General features: G+C 43.1%; 1 protein-coding gene across 9 annotated transcripts in view; it reads left to right on the top strand.

Annotated features, from left to right (window-relative positions):
• Positions 1 to 20,652, top strand: part of AGO4 (argonaute RISC component 4) — a 53,329-nt gene that overhangs the window by 20,175 nt on the left and 12,502 nt on the right. For all 9 annotated transcript variants that reach the window (XR_013404105.1, XR_013404103.1, XR_013404102.1 and 6 more), the window contains 9 exons: positions 347 to 434; positions 5,224 to 5,371; positions 5,609 to 5,728; positions 5,854 to 5,982; positions 6,239 to 6,372; positions 7,783 to 7,967; positions 9,572 to 9,731; positions 14,776 to 15,091; positions 15,227 to 15,361. Coding sequence is in view for 5 of the 9 variants with exons in the window: in XM_015135253.3 (XP_014990739.1) it covers positions 347 to 434; positions 5,224 to 5,371; positions 5,609 to 5,728; positions 5,854 to 5,982; positions 6,239 to 6,372; positions 7,783 to 7,967; positions 9,572 to 9,731; positions 14,776 to 15,091; positions 15,227 to 15,361 (1,415 nt within the window). In the remaining 4 variants the exon portion in view is untranslated. The remainder of the gene's footprint in view (positions 1 to 346; positions 435 to 5,223; positions 5,372 to 5,608; positions 5,729 to 5,853; positions 5,983 to 6,238; positions 6,373 to 7,782; positions 7,968 to 9,571; positions 9,732 to 14,775; positions 15,092 to 15,226; positions 15,362 to 20,652) is intronic.

Here is a 20,652-nt window from a genome sequence, read left to right as displayed (position 1 = left end):
GAATTTCTTTTCTTCTTTACTTGTTATTAGTTAGCTTCCCTCACTAGAACATAAACTTCATGAAGCTGTCTCCAGACCTGAAAATAAGTGTCAGAACATAGTTGATGCTTAATAAATATTTATTGGATGAAATAATAAACTAAAGTAGATTGAGCATCTTAGGTCATCTGAGTTCTAATTTATTCTGCTTAGCTCAGGTTTTTTGCCTATAATGATGAAATTGTCCCCATATTCTTGGAATTTTTATCCTGTACAATGTCATGACATTTTGAAGACAACATTTGAATCTGTTTTTGTCACTATGATTTTAATTAACTGATGTTTTGCCTTTTAAAAAAAATTTCAGGTCTCAAAGTTGAGGTGACCCACTGTGGACAGATGAAACGAAAATACCGAGTTTGTAATGTGACTAGACGGCCAGCCAGTCATCAAACGTACGTTAACCATATCTAAAATAATACAATTACATTTTTAGTAATGGAGCTACTGTAATCATTTAAGAAATTGGTTATTGGCTGGGCGCAGTGGCTCACACCTGTAATCCCAGCACTTTGAGCGGTTGAGGTGGGTGGATCACGAGGTCAGGAGTTCAAGACCAGCCTGGCCAAGATGGTGAAACCTCGTCTCTACTAAAAATACAAAAAAAATTGGCCAGGTGTGGTGGCAGGCACCTTTGGGAGGCTGAGACAGAGAATTGTTTGAACCTGGGAGGCAGAGGTTACAGTGAGCCGAGGTCATGTCACTGCACTCCAGCCTGGGCAACAGAGCGAGACTGTGTCTCAAAAAAAAAAAAAGAAAAGAAAAGAAAAGAAATTGGTTATCTTGGCCGGGCACGGTGGCTCACACCTGTTATCCCAGCACTTTGGGAGGCCGAGCCAGGTGGATCACCTGAGGTAAGGAGTTCAAGACCAGCCTGGCCAACATGGTGAAACCCTGTCTCTGCTAAAAACTACAAAATTAGCCAGGCTTGGTGGCAGGTGCCTGTAATCCCAGCTACTTGGGAAGCTGGAGCAAGAGAATCGCTTGAACCTGGGAGGTGGAGTTTGCAGTGAGCCGAGATCACGCCATTGCACTCCAGCCTGGGTGACAGAGTGAAACTCCATCTCAAAAGAAAAAAAGAAAGAAATTGGTTATTTCTTTTTTTTTTTTTTTTTTTTTTTTTGAGACGGAGTCTCGCTCTGTCGCCCAGGCTGGAGTGCAGTGGCGCGATCTCAGCTCACTGCAAGCTCCGCCTCCCGGGTTCACGCCATTCTCCTGCCTCAGCCTCCCGAGTAGCTGGGACTACAGGCGCCCACAACCGCGCCCGGCTAATTTTTTGTATTTTTAGTAGAGACGGGGTTTCACCGTGGTCTCGATCTCCTGACCTTGTGATCCGCCCACCTCGGCCTCCCAAAGTGCTGGGATTACAGGCGTGAGCCACCGCGCCCGGCCAGAAATTGGTTATTTCATACTGAAATTTTCAAGATCACCAGAATCTTTGATTTTAACACGAAAGTTTTAAAACATTTTCTGAATATTTTTGGTAGAGATATTTATAAAACATATTCCTTGCCTTTAATTCAATTTACCTCTTAAGTAGAATATGTTAAACATAGATTAATGTTTATTTAATCTATGTTTTTATTTAATGATGCAGAGTTATTATAAGCTTTTTTTATTATATTGTTGTCATTCTTTTTTTTTTTTTCTTTTGAAGACAGGATCTCACTCTGTCGCCTCCTAGGCTCAAGTGAACCTCCCACCTCAGACTTCCAAGTAGTGGGATTACAGGTGTGCACCACCACACTCGCCTAATTTTTTTTGTAGAGGTGGGGTTTCGCTATGTTGCCCAGTCTGGTCTTAAATTCCTGGGCTCAAATGGTTTGCCTGTCTTGGCCTCCCAAAGTACTGGTACTACAGGTGTGAACCAGCATACCCAGCCTACTGTTGTAATTCTTAATACATGGCCCAAAAGATCTATTAAGGCCTAGATATCATATAAGGCTGTCAGGAGAAGACATATATATATATAAAAATAAATAAAATATATGATAAGACATTTTATATATATATAAGTATCTTCTAAAAAAAATACGCACTCACGTATATATATAGTGCTTGCCACCATCATGGCCCACTGCAGCTGCAACTTCCTGGGCTCAAGCAATCCTCCTACCTCAGCCTCCTGAGCATCTGGGACTACAGGCATGTGCCACCACACCTGGCTAATTTTTGTATTTTTAATAGGAATGGGGTCCCACTTTGTTGCCAGACTGGGAGAAGACATCTATTGCTTTGTGTTTTGTGTGGATTTCTCTCCCTCCCTTTGTAGGTAGCTGTCACTTCTTATAGCTGTTGGTGTCTATGGCATCTTCCAGCAGCATACTCTTTTCCATTTCCCCAATCTCATTTTCCTAATCACCCAACACTTCTTGTTTTTTTTTGGCTTTTTTTTTTTTGAGATGGAGTTTTGCTCTTGTTGCCCAGCATGGGGTGCAGTGTCACGATCTCTGCTCTCTGAACCTCTGCCTCCTGGATTCAAGTGATTCTCCTGCCTCAGCCTCCCGAGTAGCTGGGATTACAGGCACCTGCCACCATGCCCAGCTAATTTTTTGTATTTTTGGTAGAGACGGGGTTTCTCTATGTTGGCCAGGCTGGTCTTGAACTCCTGACCTCAGGCAATCCACCCGCCTTGGCCTCCCAAAGTGCCGGGATTACAGGTGTGAGCCACTGTGCCCGGCCCATCACCCAACACTTTTAATCTACTGAAAACTGTGCCTCAGTGAGACCCTATATGTGAAAATGCTTTAAAAATTATATCTGTAGGCCGGGCGCGGTGGCTCAAGCCTGTAATCCCAGCACTTTGGGAGGCCGAGACGGGCGGATCACGAGGTCAGGAGTTCGAGACCATCCTGGCTAACACGGTGAAACCCCGTCTCTACTAAAAAATACAAAAAACTAGCCGGGCGAGGTGGTGGGCGCCTGTAGTCCCGGCTACTCGGGAGGCTGAGGCAGGAGAATGGTGTAAAAACCCGGGAGGCGGAGCTTGCAGTGAGCTGAGATCTGGCCACTGCACTCCACCCTGGGCGACATAGCGAGACTCCGTCTCAAAAAAAAAAAAAAAAAATTATATCTGTATCTTATTCTTGTAATCAAGATCATGTCTGACATAAACATAAATATTGGCTCTTCTAAATAAAGAGTTAAATATACAGTATACACTTTACTACATTTACATTATTTTGGTTACTCAGAGCCCCCCCCACACACACCTTTTTTTGCTTATATTCTAGTCTGACTTTGTTTTAGATTCATGATTCTTAATTTTCAAACTTTAGTGCATATCAAAATCACCCAGAGGGCTTTGTCTAGATAGGTGAAATTTTCAGGTGGCTTCTGGAGAAATAAAGTGTATTATTTCAGTCTGATTTGAATAAATTCTTCAGTATGACCTCATGTACACACTACATGAATTTCTTAAGAGTAGTAAAGTGGTATTTCATGTATTATTTATATTATACCATTAACTTCTTTCTCAGAAAAAAAAAGTTGCCAAAACCTTATGAAGTCACTGTTGAGAATTGTAGCATTTTGTTCTTTTCATTATTTAATTATTTCACATAACCCTGTCAGAATAATTAGACCTATAGACGTATGTAATCTTTGCTGAAAGATTATAACTCATATATTTAAATATCACATAGATGACCCTTACTGCACCATTACTTTGTAATGCTGTGGCAGTTAAGAAAGCAGATTAACAGGCTGGGCACGGTGACTCATGCCTCTAAATCCCAGCATTTTGGGAGGCCGAGGCAGGCAGGTCACTAGAGGTCAGGAGTTCAAAACCAGCCTGGCCAACATGGTGAAACCCTGTCTGTACTAAATATACAGAAATTAGCTGATCATGGTGGCAGGCGTGGTGGCAGACGCCTGTAATCCCAGCTACTCGGGAGGCTGAGGCAGGAGAACTGCTTGAACCTGGGAGGCGGAGATTGCAGTGAACCAAGATGGTGCCATTGCACTCCAGCCTGGAAAACAGAGGGAGTCTCTGTCTCAAAAAAAAAAAGATCGACCTTTGTTTTTTAAGTGACTGATGAAGGTAGGAATTATTAGTGGGCTTTGTTTGTTTATTGTTTAGAAAAGATAGAATTTGGCTGGGCACAGTGGCTCAGGCCTGTGATCCCAGTACTTTGGGAGGCTGAGGTGGGCAGATCACTTGAGGTCAGGAGTTCGAGACCAGCCTGGCCAACATGGTGAAACCTCGTCTCTACTAAAAATACAAAAATTACAGGTGGTGGTATGCACTTGTAATCCCAGCTACTTGGGAGGCTGAGGCAGGAGAACCGCTTGAACCTGGGAGGCGGAGATTGCAGTGAACCAAGATGGTGCCACTGCACTCCAGCCTGGACAACAGAGGGAGTCTCTGTCTCAAAATAAAAAAAAATTGACCTATGTTTTTTACGTGACTGATGAACGTAGGAATTATTAGTGGGCTTTGTTTGTTTATTGTTTAGAAAAGAAAGAATTTGGCCGGGCGCGGTGGCTCAAGCCTGTAATCCCAGCACTTTGGGAGGCCGAGACGGGCGGATCACGAGGTCAGGAGATCGAGACCATCCTGGCTAACACGGTGAAACCCTGTCTCTACTGAAAATACGAAAAACTAGCCGGGCGAGGTGGCGGGCGCCTGTAGTCCCAGCTACTCGGGAGGCTGAGGCAGGAGAATGGCGTAAACCCGGGAGGCAGAGCTTGCAGTGAGCTGCGATCCGGTCACTGCACTGCAGCCTGAGCAACAGAGCGAGACTCCGTCTCAAAAAAAAAAAAAAAACAACAGAAAAGAAAGAATTTGGCTGGGCATAGTGGCTCACGCCTGTAATCCCAGCACTTTGGGAGGCCGAGGTGGGTGGATTACTTGAGGTCAGGAGTTCGAGACCAGCCTGGACAATGTGGTGAAACCCCATCTCTACTAAAAATACAAAAATTAGCTGGGCATGGTAGCACATGCCTGTAATCCCAGCTGCTTGGGAAGGTGAGGCATGAGAATCCATTGAACCTGGGAGGTGGAGGTTGCAGTGAGCTGAGATCATGCCGTGCACTCCAGCCTGGGCGACAGAGTAAGACTCTGTCTCAAAAAAAAAATAAAACCCAAAAACAAACAAACAAAAAAAACAGAGAAAGAAAAAGAAAATAGAAGAAAAGAAAGAACTTGAAGAAATATTCTAAAAAAGACATTCTCTCCTATAGTTTTCCTTTGCAGCTAGAAAACGGTCAAGCTATGGAATGTACAGTAGCTCAATATTTTAAGCAAAAGTATAGTCTGCAGCTGAAATACCCCCATCTTCCCTGTCTCCAAGTGGGACAAGAACAAAAGCATACATACTTGCCACTTGAGGTAAGTTAAATTTTCTTTTGCCAATTTGCTGATCTCTTGAATGAGTATATATTTTTAAGTAGAGTTCTAAACTAGTGGTGAAATTTAGTGTTAATTTCTAAAATATTTTTGGCAAATGATTTCACTATATAACCAAATTTTAATTTTTTTGGAAATGGAGGACGTAAGATTCGGTTTAGCAAAGGTTTAAGATGTAGAACCCTTTACACAAACCAATCTCTCTTTGTCTCTTGGCAGGTCTGTAATATAGTGGCAGGACAGCGATGTATCAAGAAGCTCACAGACAATCAGACTTCCACAATGATCAAAGCTACAGCAAGATCTGCTCCTGACAGACAGGAAGAGATCAGTAGACTGGTCAGTAAGGCATGGTCTTCAAGATGAGCTAGCTTTGAGATAACAAGAAACAAAAGAATAGAAAACTCCTCCTGGGACACAGTTACTCTCTGGTTTTTATATATGCAGGCTTTCCTGTTCTTTAGGTGAAGAGCAACAGTATGGTGGGTGGACCTGATCCATACCTTAAAGAATTTGGTATTGTTGTCCACAATGAAATGACAGAGCTCACAGGCAGGGTACTTCCAGCACCAATGCTGCAATATGGAGGCCGGGTAAGCTTTTTATTTTATTCAGCAAGCTTCTTCCACAACCAGTCAAAAAGAGAATCATCCAAGGTTTTTCTACTCTGCCACTACTAAATTTACCCATAGTTTTATTCATTATTGCCTTTTGTATTCTGGCTCATACCTAATAGAATTTTGTTTATTCACTCATCAACAGTAAAATGGCCTTAGATTGTAATGTCTTTTCTCTTTTCTTTTGTTTCTTCTTCTTCTTCTTCTTCTTTTTTTTTTTTTTTTTTCAAAGAATAAAACAGTAGCCACACCCAACCAGGGTGTCTGGGACATGCGAGGAAAGCAGTTTTATGCTGGCATTGAAATTAAAGTTTGGGCAGTTGCTTGTTTTGCACCTCAGAAACAATGTAGGGAAGATTTACTAAAGTGAGTATCTTCATATTTTCAGCTTAGTAATATCCCTTCCAGATATGAAAATACTGTCTTTATGTGAATGTGCTGTGTACACTGGCACTAAATCCCTGACTCCCATAGTGACACCATCTGGCTATACGAAAAAGACCTTGTATTATAGTAATTTGCAAACTTGGGAATTACATTAAGAATCTGACTCAGCTTCCTTACATGTAGAGCAAAAATATTTGAGTAACAAGGCGGAGGCAATGTTGGTTGGCAAATTCTTGAGTTCTTATTGAAGCTTCCTTTGGTATTAATTGTATCTTTTCAGCTAAAATTAAAAACTACCTTAGTTTTAATCATTAAAATTTACTAATGAGCTTGTTTTATCACAAGGTCTCTAGGTAAGAGTAGGTTCACATCTTACAGATGCAGCTATCTATATAAAAGTAGTAGTTAGTGGCCGGGCGCAGTGGCTCACACCTGTGATCCCAGCACTTTGGGAGGCCGAGGTGGGCAGATCATGAGGTCAGGAGATCAAGACCATCCTGGCCAATGTGGTGAAACCCCGTCTCTACTAAAATACAAAAAATTAGCCAGGCATGGTGGTGTGCGCCTGTAGTCCCAGCTACTGGGGAGGCTGAGGCAGGGGAATCGCTTGAATCCAGGAGGCAGAGGTTGCAGTGAGCCGAGATCTCGCCACTGCACTCCAGCCTGGAGACAGAGCAAGACTCCATCTCAAAAAAAAAAAAAAAAAAAAGTGAGAAGAGTGAAAAAAATTTAAGAAAAGGGAACTAGAGTGAAAGAAAGGCATTCTACAAAATATTGGCAAATGCACCAAAGGAATGTTCTGAAAGCTTTATACATAGATTGAAGTAACTTCTTAAATCTAAAATTTAAAACTTCAAAGTGAATTTCGCTTTTTTTAAGTGATAATTTCTTTTGACATTTTTATTGAACCAAATCTGTTCCAAGTTTGAATGTAGTGCTAAATACACTGATTTTGTAACAGCATGTTTCTGTGTTCTCAGTTGAGTACAGGCTTACCCAGCTATTTCTGTACCAGGCTTACCAAAATGCATGTTACCTGAAATTTTGACCCTGCTTTTCTTCAGTCTGGAATTATTGATTTGAATGTTTAAAAGATCTTTAAACAGTAGTGCTATTCTAGTTCAGCTGGGCATAATTATTTAAAAATTTCAATTGATAATCTGATAGCTTAGTAATACAGGTTCTTTTCTGTTTAATTGCAACTTAAATCACAAGTTTAATTGCAATTGCCAGTCCATTTTCGGCAACCAGTTAAAGATTTTTATTTATTTGTTCATTTCTAAATTTGGCTAAGAATTTACAAAACTAAAGGAAGTATTTCAGAGGAAAATGAATGCTAGAAATGTACTCTGAAACGAAAAAACTGTGCTACTGGTTCTATTTTAACAGGAGTTTCACTGACCAACTGCGTAAAATCTCTAAGGATGCAGGAATGCCCATCCAGGGTCAGCCATGTTTCTGCAAGTATGCACAAGGTGCAGACAGTGTGGAGCCTATGTTTAAACATCTGAAAATGACTTATGTGGGCCTACAGCTAATAGTGGTTATCCTGCCTGGAAAGACACCAGTATATGGTATGGACCCTTTTGATGCTGAATGAGGGATGATTTCAAGCAGTAGATACAACAGTCAGGATAAGCTAGGTTATGCTGCAGTCACAAACCTTAAACTCTCAGTGGTTCACAACAACAAAGATTTGTTTCTTGCTCCTGTTATGCATCCACTGAAGGTAGACTGCCGCCTCTGCTCTGTGTCATCATGTCATCTCCACTTGGGGACCCAGCTTGGCAGAGCAGCTGCTATTTAGAGTGTTGCTGGCCACACATTCTTTTTTCTCTCTGCAACTCCTTGGCCACAACCAGCCATATGGCCTTACCCAACTTGCGTGGGAGCAGTGGGGATGGGGGTTGAGAATGTAGTGTGATACTACCATAGTCCTGGAAGCTGAGAGAACTGGAAATATTTGGTGAAAAGCACTTAGGAATATGAGAGTGAGGAAGAGTGCCACTTCCAGAAGAGGATTTGCTTAGTTTGTATCTATTATAAGAAGAATGATACAAAGTTATTTTGGCTATCATTTAAGTAAGGGATGTAGGAACTATTATTGTTGTTGAGACAGGATCTCAGCTCTGTCACCCAGGCTGGAGTGCAGTGTCATGATCACCGCTTATCTCAGCCTCAAAATCCCGGGCTCAAGTGATTCTCCCATCTCAGGCTCCCAAGTAGCTGGGAGTACAGGTGCCCACCACCACGCCTAGCTACTTTTTGTATTTTTTGTAGAGACAGGGTTTTGTCATGTTGCCCAGGATGGTCTTGAACTCCTGGGCTCAAGCCATCCACCTGCCTTGGCTTCCCAAAGCGTTGGGATTACAGGCATGGGCCAGCACGCCCAGCCAGTTTTAAACTTTTTTTTTTTTTTTTTTTGAGGCAGCGTCCTGCTCTGTCATCCAGGCTGTATTGCAGAGGCATGATCTTGACTAACTGCAGCCTCTGCCTCTTGGGTTCAAGTGATTCTCCTGCCTCAGCCCCCCAAGTAGCTGGAACTACAGGCGCATGCCACCACACCCAGCTAATTTTTGTATTTTTAGTAGAGATGGGGTTTCACCATGTTGGCCAGGCTGGTCTTGAACTGCTGATCTCAAGTGATTGACCCGCCTTGGCCTCCCAAAGTGCTGGGATTACAGGTGTGAACCACTGTGCCTGGCCCCAGTTTTAAACTTTATAAAATGTCTTTAACCTTCTCTCTACAGTTATCTCTAGTACTTAGAGAAAGAAAAATAAAAAGCAAAAAAAAACAAAATAAAATAAAATTCAAAGGGCCGGTGTGTGTACTGAGAGGGAGGAGCTGGGAAGATTGATTCTTTTGCTAAATCAGTCATGTGGGAAGAGGCGCATCAAGGAGCTGAGCAAGTCATGGCAGGCAGTACAGAGAATAAAGGAAGCAGGCTGGCTGCAGGGCCTGCAGGAGGGAAAAAAGGAGAGAAGGGAGGGCCTATCCAAACACGGGGAAAAATTGCCCTGGGGGTTTAGCAGATAAAAGGAAGATACATGAGAAGCATCTAGCACAGTGTACAGTATATAGTAGGTTATAAAGTTAATGTGTGGGGTTTTTTTCCTTTTGCTTTTAGTAATTAAGAGACCATTTAAACATGTTAAAATTAATAAATTATTTTTGTAGCGGAGGTGAAACGTGTTGGAGATACCCTTCTAGGTATGGCCACACAGTGTGTCCAAGTAAAAAATGTAGTGAAGACCTCACCTCAAACCCTTTCCAATCTTTGCCTGAAGATAAATGCAAAACTTGGAGGAATTAACAATGTGCTTGTGCCTCATCAAAGGTAAGATTCTGAATGCTTTCCCCACTTTTGTTTAAGATCTAACTTACATAATTTACAGGAAAACACACAAATATATATGCATCTAGATTACCTTTTCTCTTGTATATATATGCACCCATATACCCAACACCCAAATAAAGATATAGAACATTTCCAGCACCCCATCAGACTTCCTTATGGCCCCTCCAAATAGATAACCCCCACAAGTGACCACCATTCTGATGTCTGTCAGTTATCTAGATTACTTTTGCCCATTTTTGAGCTTCATATAAATGGAATCATACAGTATGTACTATTTTGTGTCGGTCTTCTTTTGCTCAACATTATGTCTGTGAGATTCATTTGTGTTGTTGCACTTAGGAGTAGTTTATTCTTTTTCATTGTTGTGTATTATTTCATTACATGAATAAACCACACAATTTTAATTTATTCTACTATTGATGGATATTTTCATACATTCATTATACAATTCTACATTTTTGGTGAACTGAAATACTCTTTCTCTTGTGTGGAATTCCAGGAGTGTAATTACTGAGTTACAGAGAATACATATGTTTACTATTAATAGATATAGTCAAATAGTTTTCCAAAGTGGTTGTACCAGTTTACACTTACACTGAGAGTTCTAGTTGCTCTATATTCTTATCAACACTTGGTAGTATCAGTCCTTTTAATTTTAGCCATTTTGGTTGGGGATAAGAGTATCTCATTATAGTTTTAATTTGTATTCCCTTGATGAGTAATGATGTTAAGCACATTTCCATATGCTCATTAGCCATTTGGACATCTTCACTTGTTTTTTTTGTTTCGTTTTGTTTTGAGATGGAGTCTCACTCTGTCACTCAGGCTGGAGTGCAATGGCATGATCTTGGCTCACTGCAGCCTCCACCTCCCAGGTTCAACCAATGCTCCCACCTCAGCTTCTTGAGTAGCTAGGATTACAGGTGCACACTACCATGCCCCACTACTTTTTTTGTATTTTTAGTAGAGACAGGGTTTCACCATGTTGGCCAGACTGGACACGAACTCCTGACCTCAAGTGATCCGCCTGCCTCAGCCTCCCAAAGTGCTGAGATTACAGGCGTAAGCCACCGCACCTGGCCTGTTTTGTTTTCTGGGACAAGGTATCTGTCTTCCAGGCTGGAGTGCAGTGATGTGATCATGGCTCACTGAAGACTCAAACTCCTGGCCTTCAACTGATCCTCCCACCCCAGCCTCCCACGTAGCTGGGACTACAGGCTCATACCACCATGCTCAGCTAATGTTTTTATTTTTTGTAGAGATAGGGTTTTGTCCTGTTGCCCAGGCTGGTTTAGAACTCTTGAGCTCAAACAATCCTCTTGCCTCAGCCTCCCAAAGTGCTGGGATTACAGGCATGAGCCACCATGCCTAGCCTGAACATCTTCTTTTATAATGGACCTGTTCAGTCCTTTGCTCATTTTTTTATATTGGGTTGTGAGTCTTTTTTATTAATTTGTAGTAGTTCTTTGTGATTTCTGGTCCTTCACAAGATACAGATATCCTATAGGCAAACAGGATAGGCAGATTATCTTGTCCTAGTCTGTGTTTTGCCTTTTCACTCTCATACATTGTGGGTTTTCTGTTTTTTCTTTTTAAGACAAGATCTCACTCTGTCACCCAGGCTGGAGCACAGTGAGGCAATCATGACTCACTGCAGCCTCCATCTCCCCAGCTCAAGCGATTCTCCCACTTTAGTCTCCTGAGTAGCTGGGACTACAGGAATGTGCCACCATGCCTGCCTATTTATTTATTTATTTATTTATTTATTTATTTATTTATTGAGACAGAGTCTTGCTCTGTCACCCAGGCTGGAGTACAGTGATGCAATCTTGGCTCACTGCAACCTCCGCCTCCTGGGTTCAAACAATTCTCGTGCCTCAGCCTCCCAAGTAGCTGGAATTACAGGCGTATACCACCATACCTGGCTAATTTTTGTATTTTTAGTAGAGACAGGGCTTTACCTTGTTGGCCAGGCTGGTGGTCTTGAACTCCTGACCTCAAGTGATCGGCCCACCTTGGCCTCCCAAAGTGCTGGGATTATAGGCATGAGCCACTATGCCTGGCCTTAAATTTTTTTTAGAGATGAGGTCTTGCTATGTTGTCCAGGCTGGTCTTGAACTCCTAGGCTTAAGCGATCCTTCTACCTCGGCCTCTCAAAGTGTTGGATTTATAGGTGTGAGCCACCATGCCTGGTCAACAGTGGCTTTTTGATGAACAGAAAATGTTAATAGGACTGAGTTGAATCAATCTTTTTATGTTCTTTTAAGAAACCCTGTCTGCCCCTCCCTTCATAGGTTTTGTTTGTTTGTTTGTTTAAATTTGAGTTTGTCAGATTGACTCTAGAGTAAACAAACACCAAGGCAAGACAGGGATATGCTGGCTGGAAATTGGGAGATTTGAGCATTGTTACTCATGTGTATTTCTAGTATCTCTGGGCCTCAGTTCCTTATCTATCAAGATAATAATATCTGCCTTGTTAACTTGAAAGTGTTGTTTCTCTGTGAAATCCTATGTGTGAAAGTGATTTGAAGAGTTAAATTTGGGGCTGTGGTGTTAGTCATTGCCATACTTGAAGATGAAATTGAGTGCCTTGCTCTTATACAATCATATCACAATTCTTTCTTTTTTTAAAATTTAATCTTTTCATATTTTGTCAACTTGATTAATTGATTTCTTGTTTCTTATTTATTTATTTATTTTTTTGAGACAGGGTCTCACCTTGTCACCCAGGCTGGAGTGCAGTGGCACAATCTTGGCTCACTGCAAACTCCGCCTCCCGGGCTCAAGCAATCTTCCCACCTCAGCCTCCCAGCTAGCTGGGACCACAGGCGTGCACCACCATGCCCAGCTTATTTTTTGTATTTTTGGTACAGACGAGGTTTCTCCATGTTGCCCACATTGGTCTCAAACTCCTGAGCTCAAGCAATCCACCCATTCAGCCTCCCAACACAGTTTTCATTTTTGTCCTTGAATGAAACTTCTAGGTAAATAAATCCCTCCTTAAACATTAGTGATGAGATATATGGGACATAGGGGAAGTTAACCTAAAGTCTGTCTTCATTTAATTTTACCCCAAACAGGCCGGGCGCGGTGGCTCACGCCTGTAATCCCAGCACTTTGGGAGGCCGAGGCGGGCGGATCACAAGGTCAGGAGATCGAGACCACGGTGAAACCCCGTCTCTACTAAAAATACAAAAAATTAGCCGGGCGCGGTGGCGGGCACCTGTAGTCCCAGCTACTCAGGAGGCTGAGGCAGGAGAATGGTGTGAACCTGGGAGGCGGAGCTTGCAGTGAGCCGAGATCGTGCCACTGCACTCCAGCCTGGGCGACAGAGCGAGACTCCGTCTCAAAAAAAAAAAAAAAAAATTTTACCCCAAACATTTGAGACAATCTAGTGTAGTGGCTTAGAGTGTATACTTTGGCGTTAGACTTCTTGGGTTGGGATTCCAGCTTTTCCACTCCTAGCTGTGTGATCTTGGGAACATTCTTTATCCTCTTATGTCTTATTTTTTATCTGGAAAAATTGAGATAATAATTGTACCACCCTCATAAAATCATAAGGACTAAATGAGTTAACACATGTGAAGTGCTTAGCATAGTGGCTGATACATTGTATATGTAAGCTGTTATGTATATGTATGTTGCCTATATATGTCCACTGTTATTAACTTCTCTGTGCCAGGCTTATGTTCTGTGATAATAGAGAGATAAATGGGACACAGCCTCTTCTCCCATGGGACCTCACCTTTAGTACCTGTTATATGAGATTGTCAAGTATGGGATGCCTCTTAAATTACACTTGAAGAATTAACACTCACAGTCCCAAATCCTACCTTTAAGAATTTATCCCAGTTACCTGGGAGGCTGAAGTGGGAGAATCACCTGAGTCCGGGAGGTTGAGGCTGCAGTGAGCTGAGATCATGCCACTGCACTCCAGCCTGGGCAACAGAGTGAGACCCTGTCTCAAAAAAAAAAAATAAAAAAGGATATTGTTTTGTTTTGTTTTGAGGTGGAGTCTTACTTTGTCACCCAGGCTGGAGTGTAGTGGTGTGATCCTGGCTCACTGCAACCTCCACCTCCTGGGTTCAAGTGATTTTCCCGCCTCAGCCTTCCAAGTAGCTGGGATTACAGGTGAGCGCCACTATGCCTGGCTAATTTTTTTTTTTTTTTTTTGAGACAGAGTGTTACTCTGTCACCCAGGCTAGAGTGCAGTGGTGCGATCTCAGCTCACTGCAACCTCCACCTTCCCGGTTCAAGTGATTCTCCTGCCTCCACCTTCCGAGTAGCTGGGATTACAGGCACACACCACCACACCTGGCTCATTTTTGTATTTTTTAGTAGAGACAGGGTTTCTCCATGTTGGCCAGGCTGGTCTCCAACTCCTGACCTCAGGTGATCCTCCTGCCTCAGCCTCCCAAAGTGCTGGGATTACAGGCGTGAGCCACCGCGCCCAGCCTTTTTTCTTTTTTTAAAGACAAGGTCTTGCTCTGTCACCCAGGCTGTAGTACAGTGATGTGACACAGTACAGTGGAGTATATAGTACATAACTTACTGCAGCCTCAAACTCCTGGCCTTAAATGATTTTTCTGCCTCAGCCTCCCAAGTAACTGGGACTACAGACAGGTGTTGCCACGCTGGGCTTTCTTATTTTTTATAGAGACCTGGGTCTTGATATGTTGCCCAGGCTGGCCTTGAACTTCTGGGCTTAAGCAGTCCTTCCTGCTTGGCCTTCCAAAGTGCTGAGATTATAAGTATGAGCCACGGTGCCCAGCCTAGGTCCTATTTTTTCAATCTTCTCTTCCTACTCTTATAGAAGAGCCATGCTCACTTCTTCAGTCAGTCCAGAGTCACTGTACTGGGTGACATCAATATTCAGTGGTCCGTAGTGTTCTTTCCCAATGGGCTTAAGTCTTTGTTCTCTCTTATAAGGTTATATCTGATTATATCTGGTGATATAATCTTGCTAAACTCAAACATTTTCATTTATATGTCTGAGTGGCAACATCTCCTTAAATCTGAGCAGGCCCTCGGTGTTCCAGCAGCCTGTCATCTTCCTGGGAGCGGATGTCACACACCCCCCAGCAGGGGATGGGAAGAAGCCTTCCATTGCTGCTGTGGTTGGCAGTATGGATGGCCACCCCAGCCGGTATTGTGCCACCGTTCGGGTGCAGACTTCCCGGCAGGAGATCTCCCAAGAGCTCCTCTACAGTCAAGAGGTCATCCAGGACCTGACTAACATGGTTCGAGAGCTGCTGATTCAGTTCTACAAATCCACACGTTTCAAACCCACTCGGATCATCTATTACCGTGGAGGGGTATCTGAGGGACAAATGAAGCAGGTACTCTTATTACCCCTATTGCCCTTCGGGACCCCTAGAAGTCTGAGGGAGATTCCTCTCATCTGCCATTCTGGGTAGATCTGAGAGATACTAGGCAAATTCTCAATTAAACATAATTCCATTTCTGTCTTCTAGGTAGCTTGGCCAGAACTAATAGCAATTCGAAAGGCATGTATTAGCTTGGAAGAAGATTACCGGCCAGGAATAACATATATTGTGGTGCAAAAAAGACATCACACACGACTCTTCTGTGCAGATAAAACAGAAAGGGTAAGAAGATACAGTATAAGCTTTGTTATCTGAGGCTCTGGCAAGTGATTATATATATACTTATATATGCCATTTTAATACAATTTTTTTCTTAAAAGCAGAAATGCCTGATAATAATTTAAAAAATACAATAACTGCAGTTGGGTTTAGATGACCAATTCTGAATGATACGAGTTTTGAGACTGAATATTTTATTTCTCTTGTATAACAGAAATGCTGATTTATCGAGTTGTTTTTGTGTGGGGAGCAGTAGGTCAGAAACATGCCAGGTACATTGTGATGATATAGGCAACCTTCTAAGGGGTGGTTTTATTGTTACTTTTTGCTGCACAGTTCTAGGGTATAAAGAAGAATTTATCTTCCAAATAATTTTGTATCAGCATAGGACAACCCCCAGACTGTGGACTGGTAACAGTCTGCGGCCTGTTAGGAACCAGGCTGTACAGCAGAAGGTAAGCAGTGGGTGAATGAGCATTACCACCTGAGCTCTGCCTCCTGTCAGATCAGCAGTGGTGGAACAGTTTCATCCCAAACCATCTCCCCCCACTCCCCCACCCCATCTATGTAAAAATTGTCTTCCATGCAACGTGTCCCTGCTGCCAAAAAGCTTGAGGACTGCTGGCATAGGAGATTGTTAGGGCACAAACTTTGAATATTTATAGTGTCACACTTAAACCGCAGTCAAATTACTCAACTTCTCTAAGCCATATGTTCTCATCTGTCAAATGTGGTTAAGAACAATATCCAGGCCGGGTGTGGTGGCTCACGCCTGTAATCCCAGCACTTTGGAAGGCCAAGGCAGGTGGATCATGAGGTCAGGAGATCGAGACCATCCTGGCTAACACGGTGAAACTGTGTCTCTACTACAAATACAAAAAATTAGCCGGGCGTGGTGGCGGGCGCCTGTAGTCCCAGCTACTCAGGAGGCTGAGGCAGGAGAATGGCGTAAACCCAGGAGGCGGAGCTTGCAGTGAGCTGAGATCCGGCCACTGCACTCCAGCCTGGGTGACAGAGCGAGACTCCGTCTCAAAAAAAAAAAAAAAAAAGAAAAAAGAAAAAAGAACAATATCTGGCCAGGTGCTGTGGCTCACACTGGTAAGCCCAGCACTTTGGGAGACTGAGGTGGGTGATCACTTGAGGTCAGGAGTTCGAGGCCAGCCTGGCCAACATGGCAAAACCCCGTCTTTACTAAAAATACAAAAATTAGTTGGGCATAATGGTGCATGCCTGTAGTCCCAGGTACTCGGGAGGCTGAGGCAGGAGAATCACTTGAACCCGGGAGGCAGAGGTTGCAGTAAGCCAAGATTATACCACTGTACTCCAGCCTGATGACAGAGCAAGACTCTGCCTAAAAGAAAAAAATAAATAAATAAAACCCAAAACACCTCTAATCCCCAGACATTTCAGATAGAGAATGCCCAACCTATATTATTAATAGAGAATTTTGCTGCTTTGATATTTTTTAATGACTTTGCTTCATCTTGTCCAGGCCGTCTCTCATCCACCCCTAGGAAGACCAGGTCTTTCTGTTGCCTAATCATGTAATCTTATTTGCCACTCCCATTATTTTCTAGTACCCTCTAGTTTTTTTGTCTCTAATCCTAGGATGAACTGTTTCTTTTTTCTTTTCTTTTCTTTTTTTTTTTTTTTTTTGAGACGGAGTCTCGCTCTGTCGCCCAGGCTGGAGTGCAGTGGCCGGATCTCAGCTCACTGCAAGTTCCGCCTCCTGGGTTTGCGCCATTCTCCTGCCTCAGCCTCCCGAGTACCTGGGACTACAGGCGCCCGCCACCTCACCCGGCTAGGTTTTTTGTATTTTTTTAGTAGAAACGGGGTTTCACCGTGTTAGCCAGGATGGTCTGTATCTCCTGACCTCGTGATCTGCCTGTCTCGGCCTCCCAAAGTGCTGGGAATACAGGCTTGAGCCACTGCGCCTGGCCTCTTTTCTTTCCTTTTTTTTTTTTTTTTTTTTTTGAGACAGAGTTTTGCTCTTGTCACCCAGGTTGCAATGCATTAGCACAATCTTGGCTCACTGCAACCTCTGTCTCCCGGGTTTCAAGTGATTCTCCTGCCTCAGTCTCCTGAGTAGCTGGGATTACAGGCGCCCACCACCATGCCCAGCTAATTTTTGTACATTTAGTAGAGATGGGGTTTCACCATGTTGGCCAATCCGGTCTTGAACTCCTGACCTCAGGTGATCCACCTGTCTTGGCCTCCCAAAGTGCTGGGATTACAGGTGTGAGCCACCATGCCTGGCCTGACCTTTTTCTTTTTGTTTTCTGAATCAAGGTGGTTTTCTCATTGGGCCCCAGATCCAACCAGCTTAGATTAAAAGGACTGTCTTAAATTAAAAGGCCTGTCTTTAAATTGCTGAAACCATAAGTTAATATTACTTCTTACCAGACTTCACCTCTCTGTAACATACACATATAAGAAATCTGGGCTGGGCGCAGTGGCTCAAGCCTGTAATCCCAGCACTTTGGGAGGCCAAGACGGGCGGATCACGAGGTCAGGAGATCGAGACCATCCTGGCTAACATGGTGAAACCCCGTCTCTACTAAAAAAATACAAAAAACTAGCCAGGCGAGGTGGCGGGTGCCTGTAGTCCCAGCTACTCAGGAGGCTGAGGCAGGAGAATGGCGTAAACCAGGGAGGCGGAGCTTGCAGTGAGCTGAGATCCGGCCACTGCACTCCAGCCCGGGCGACAGAGCGAGACTCCGTCTAAAAAAAAAAAAAAAAAAAAAAAAGAAATCTGTACCTGTACCCCCGAAATATATAAAAATTTAAATAAAAAGTAGACCAGCACATGTCAAATAAAATAAATAAATAAAAGATATGCTGTGCAAAAAAAAGAAAAAATAGTACTTCTTAGACTTTGCTAATACAAATTCTTTGAACTCTTGCCTGACCTCTGGGCACAAAACCTCCTGCCACCTTCTCCTTAACTGTTGTCATCTCTCCACCTGTCTGTCAATTTGTTATTCATGTAGATTTAAGATCTTCTTTAGGCTTGTCTTCCTAAACTATCTATTAAGCTATTATTAAGCTATCTCAAAGTTTTGTTCTTTAAACCTTTCAAAATTGACAATCCCAGTTCTTGGTCTACTTTGCACCCTGACATTTACTAATATCTTCAATTCTTTAAGCATGCCTCTTGCCAATCCACTTGCCCATTAATTTGCCTCTACTCTTAGGCTGATAGAAATTGCTGGGGGAAAAGTGGTGATTTTTATTTTATTTTATATTTTTGAGACAGGTTCTCACTCTGTCACCCAGGGTGGAGTGCAGTGGCATGATTACGGCTCATGGCAGCCTAGACACCCCCAGGCTCAGGTGATCCTCCTACCTCAGCCTCCCAAGTAGCTGGGACTACAGGCACTCACCATCACTCTCGGCTAATTTTTTTTGTATTTTTTGTAGAGATGGGGTTTCGCCACAGTGTCCAGGCTGATCTTGAACTCTTGGGCTCAAGTGATCAGCTCACCTCAGCCTCTCAAAAGTGCTAGGATTATAGGCGTGAGCCACCACATCTGGCCAAAAGTATCTGTTTAATAAAGAACCATATTACAAATTAATGAGAGCAAATCTCAGCCAGGCTTTGGATGCTGCCCTTTTTTCATTTACCCTATTCCCCATAGCATCTGTTCCACACCTTTATACTCTTCTCAAGTCCCCTACCCCATTCATAATGACTCTATTGCCAAAAAAGTCCTATTGTCTATTTCCCTCCAAAAACAAGATCTAAAAGCCAAGAATTTTCTCAGTTGCCTCTCCTCTACTTTCAAACTCAGTTACATCTTGTATTTTCTTATCTCCTTCCTCGTATCTCTCCACCTATGCTTTCTTTCCCCCATCCTATGCTTTCAATCCTAATCCCTCCTGACTTCTGACTTCTCTAGAGCCTTACTTGGTAAATTACACTTTTTTTTTTTTTTTTTTTTTTTGAGACGGAGTCTCGCTCTGTCGCCCAGGCTGGAGTGCAGTGGCTGGATCTCAGTTCACTGCAAGCTCCGCCTCCCGGGTTTGCGCCATTCTCCTGCCTCAGCCTCCCAAGTAGCTGGGACTACAGGCGCCTGCCACCTCGCCTGGCTAGCTTTTTGTATTTTTTTAGTAGAGACGGGGTTTCACCATGTTAGCCAGGATGGTCTCGATCTCCTGACCTCGTGATCCGTCCGTCACAGCCTCCCAAAGTGCTGGGATTACAGGCTTGAGCCAGGGCGCCACATTATTTTTCAAAACTTGACTCTTTCGTGTTCTATTGCCTCCTTCTCGCCCTCTAAAGGTGGCTTAAATCCTCCTGAGTTCACCTCACCCTGCTTCTCCCTCAGTCTCGCTGCTACCTTATCTTTTCTTCCTTTCATGACTAAACTTTGAGAAAAACAATCACTTGACTTTCTATCTGTACTTTCTGTATGTACATCATACTTTAATTTTCTGTAGACTGACTTCAATTTCAGTGACGCCATTGAAGTTGTTGTCTCAATGACTTGCTCATTTCAAATCTAGAGATACTTTGTCAGATTCCCACACTGACTTCTTTGTAGCTCTTAAGACAATGATTGCCTTATTTGGCCTTAGCAAAATGACTTTCCAGCCTTACTACCCACCTCTGTAATCAGACTTTTTTTTTTTTTTTTTGAGATGGAGTTTCACTCTGTCACAATCTCGGGTCACTGCAACCTCTGCCTCCCAGGTTCAAATGATTCTCCTGCCTCAGCCTACCGAGTAGTTGGGATTACAGGCACGTACCACCATGCCCAGCTAAGTTTTGTATTTGTTGTAGAGACGGGATTTCACTATGTTGGCCAGACTGGTCTTGAACTCCTGACCTCAAGTGATTCACCCACCTCAGCCTCCCAAAGTGCTGGGATTACAGATGTGAGCCACCGCGCCCGACCTGTAATCAGACTTTTTGATTCCTCTTTCTCCTTCTGTCCATTAAACACTGATATTTCCTGGCATTTCATATTTCTCTCTCTTCTCTTCTCAATTTCAGCCCTCTCTATAGTGTCATCCACTTTTCTGGGCTAATTCCCTTGCTTATAGATTCCTAAATCTGTATTTCCAGCCCCAATCTACTCTATTCAGCTCTTGGTCTGTACTCCCAGTTATCGACCAAACATATTTGCTTAGATTCTCTATGGGCACTGCATCAGTCAAGATAGGCCAACAACAAAAACCCAAATCTTAGGTGCTTACAAAGACTTGTTTCATGGTCACATTACACCTTAATTGTGGCTCTGCTGCAGCTGTGACCCTGCTGTCCTCCCTTTGGAACCTAGGCTGACAAAGAA

Source organism: Macaca mulatta, chromosome 1, assembly GCF_049350105.2.
Source record: "Macaca mulatta isolate MMU2019108-1 chromosome 1, T2T-MMU8v2.0, whole genome shotgun sequence".
Lineage (NCBI taxonomy): Eukaryota > Metazoa > Chordata > Mammalia > Primates > Cercopithecidae > Macaca > Macaca mulatta.
This window is presented reverse-complemented; position numbering and strand designations above follow the sequence as displayed.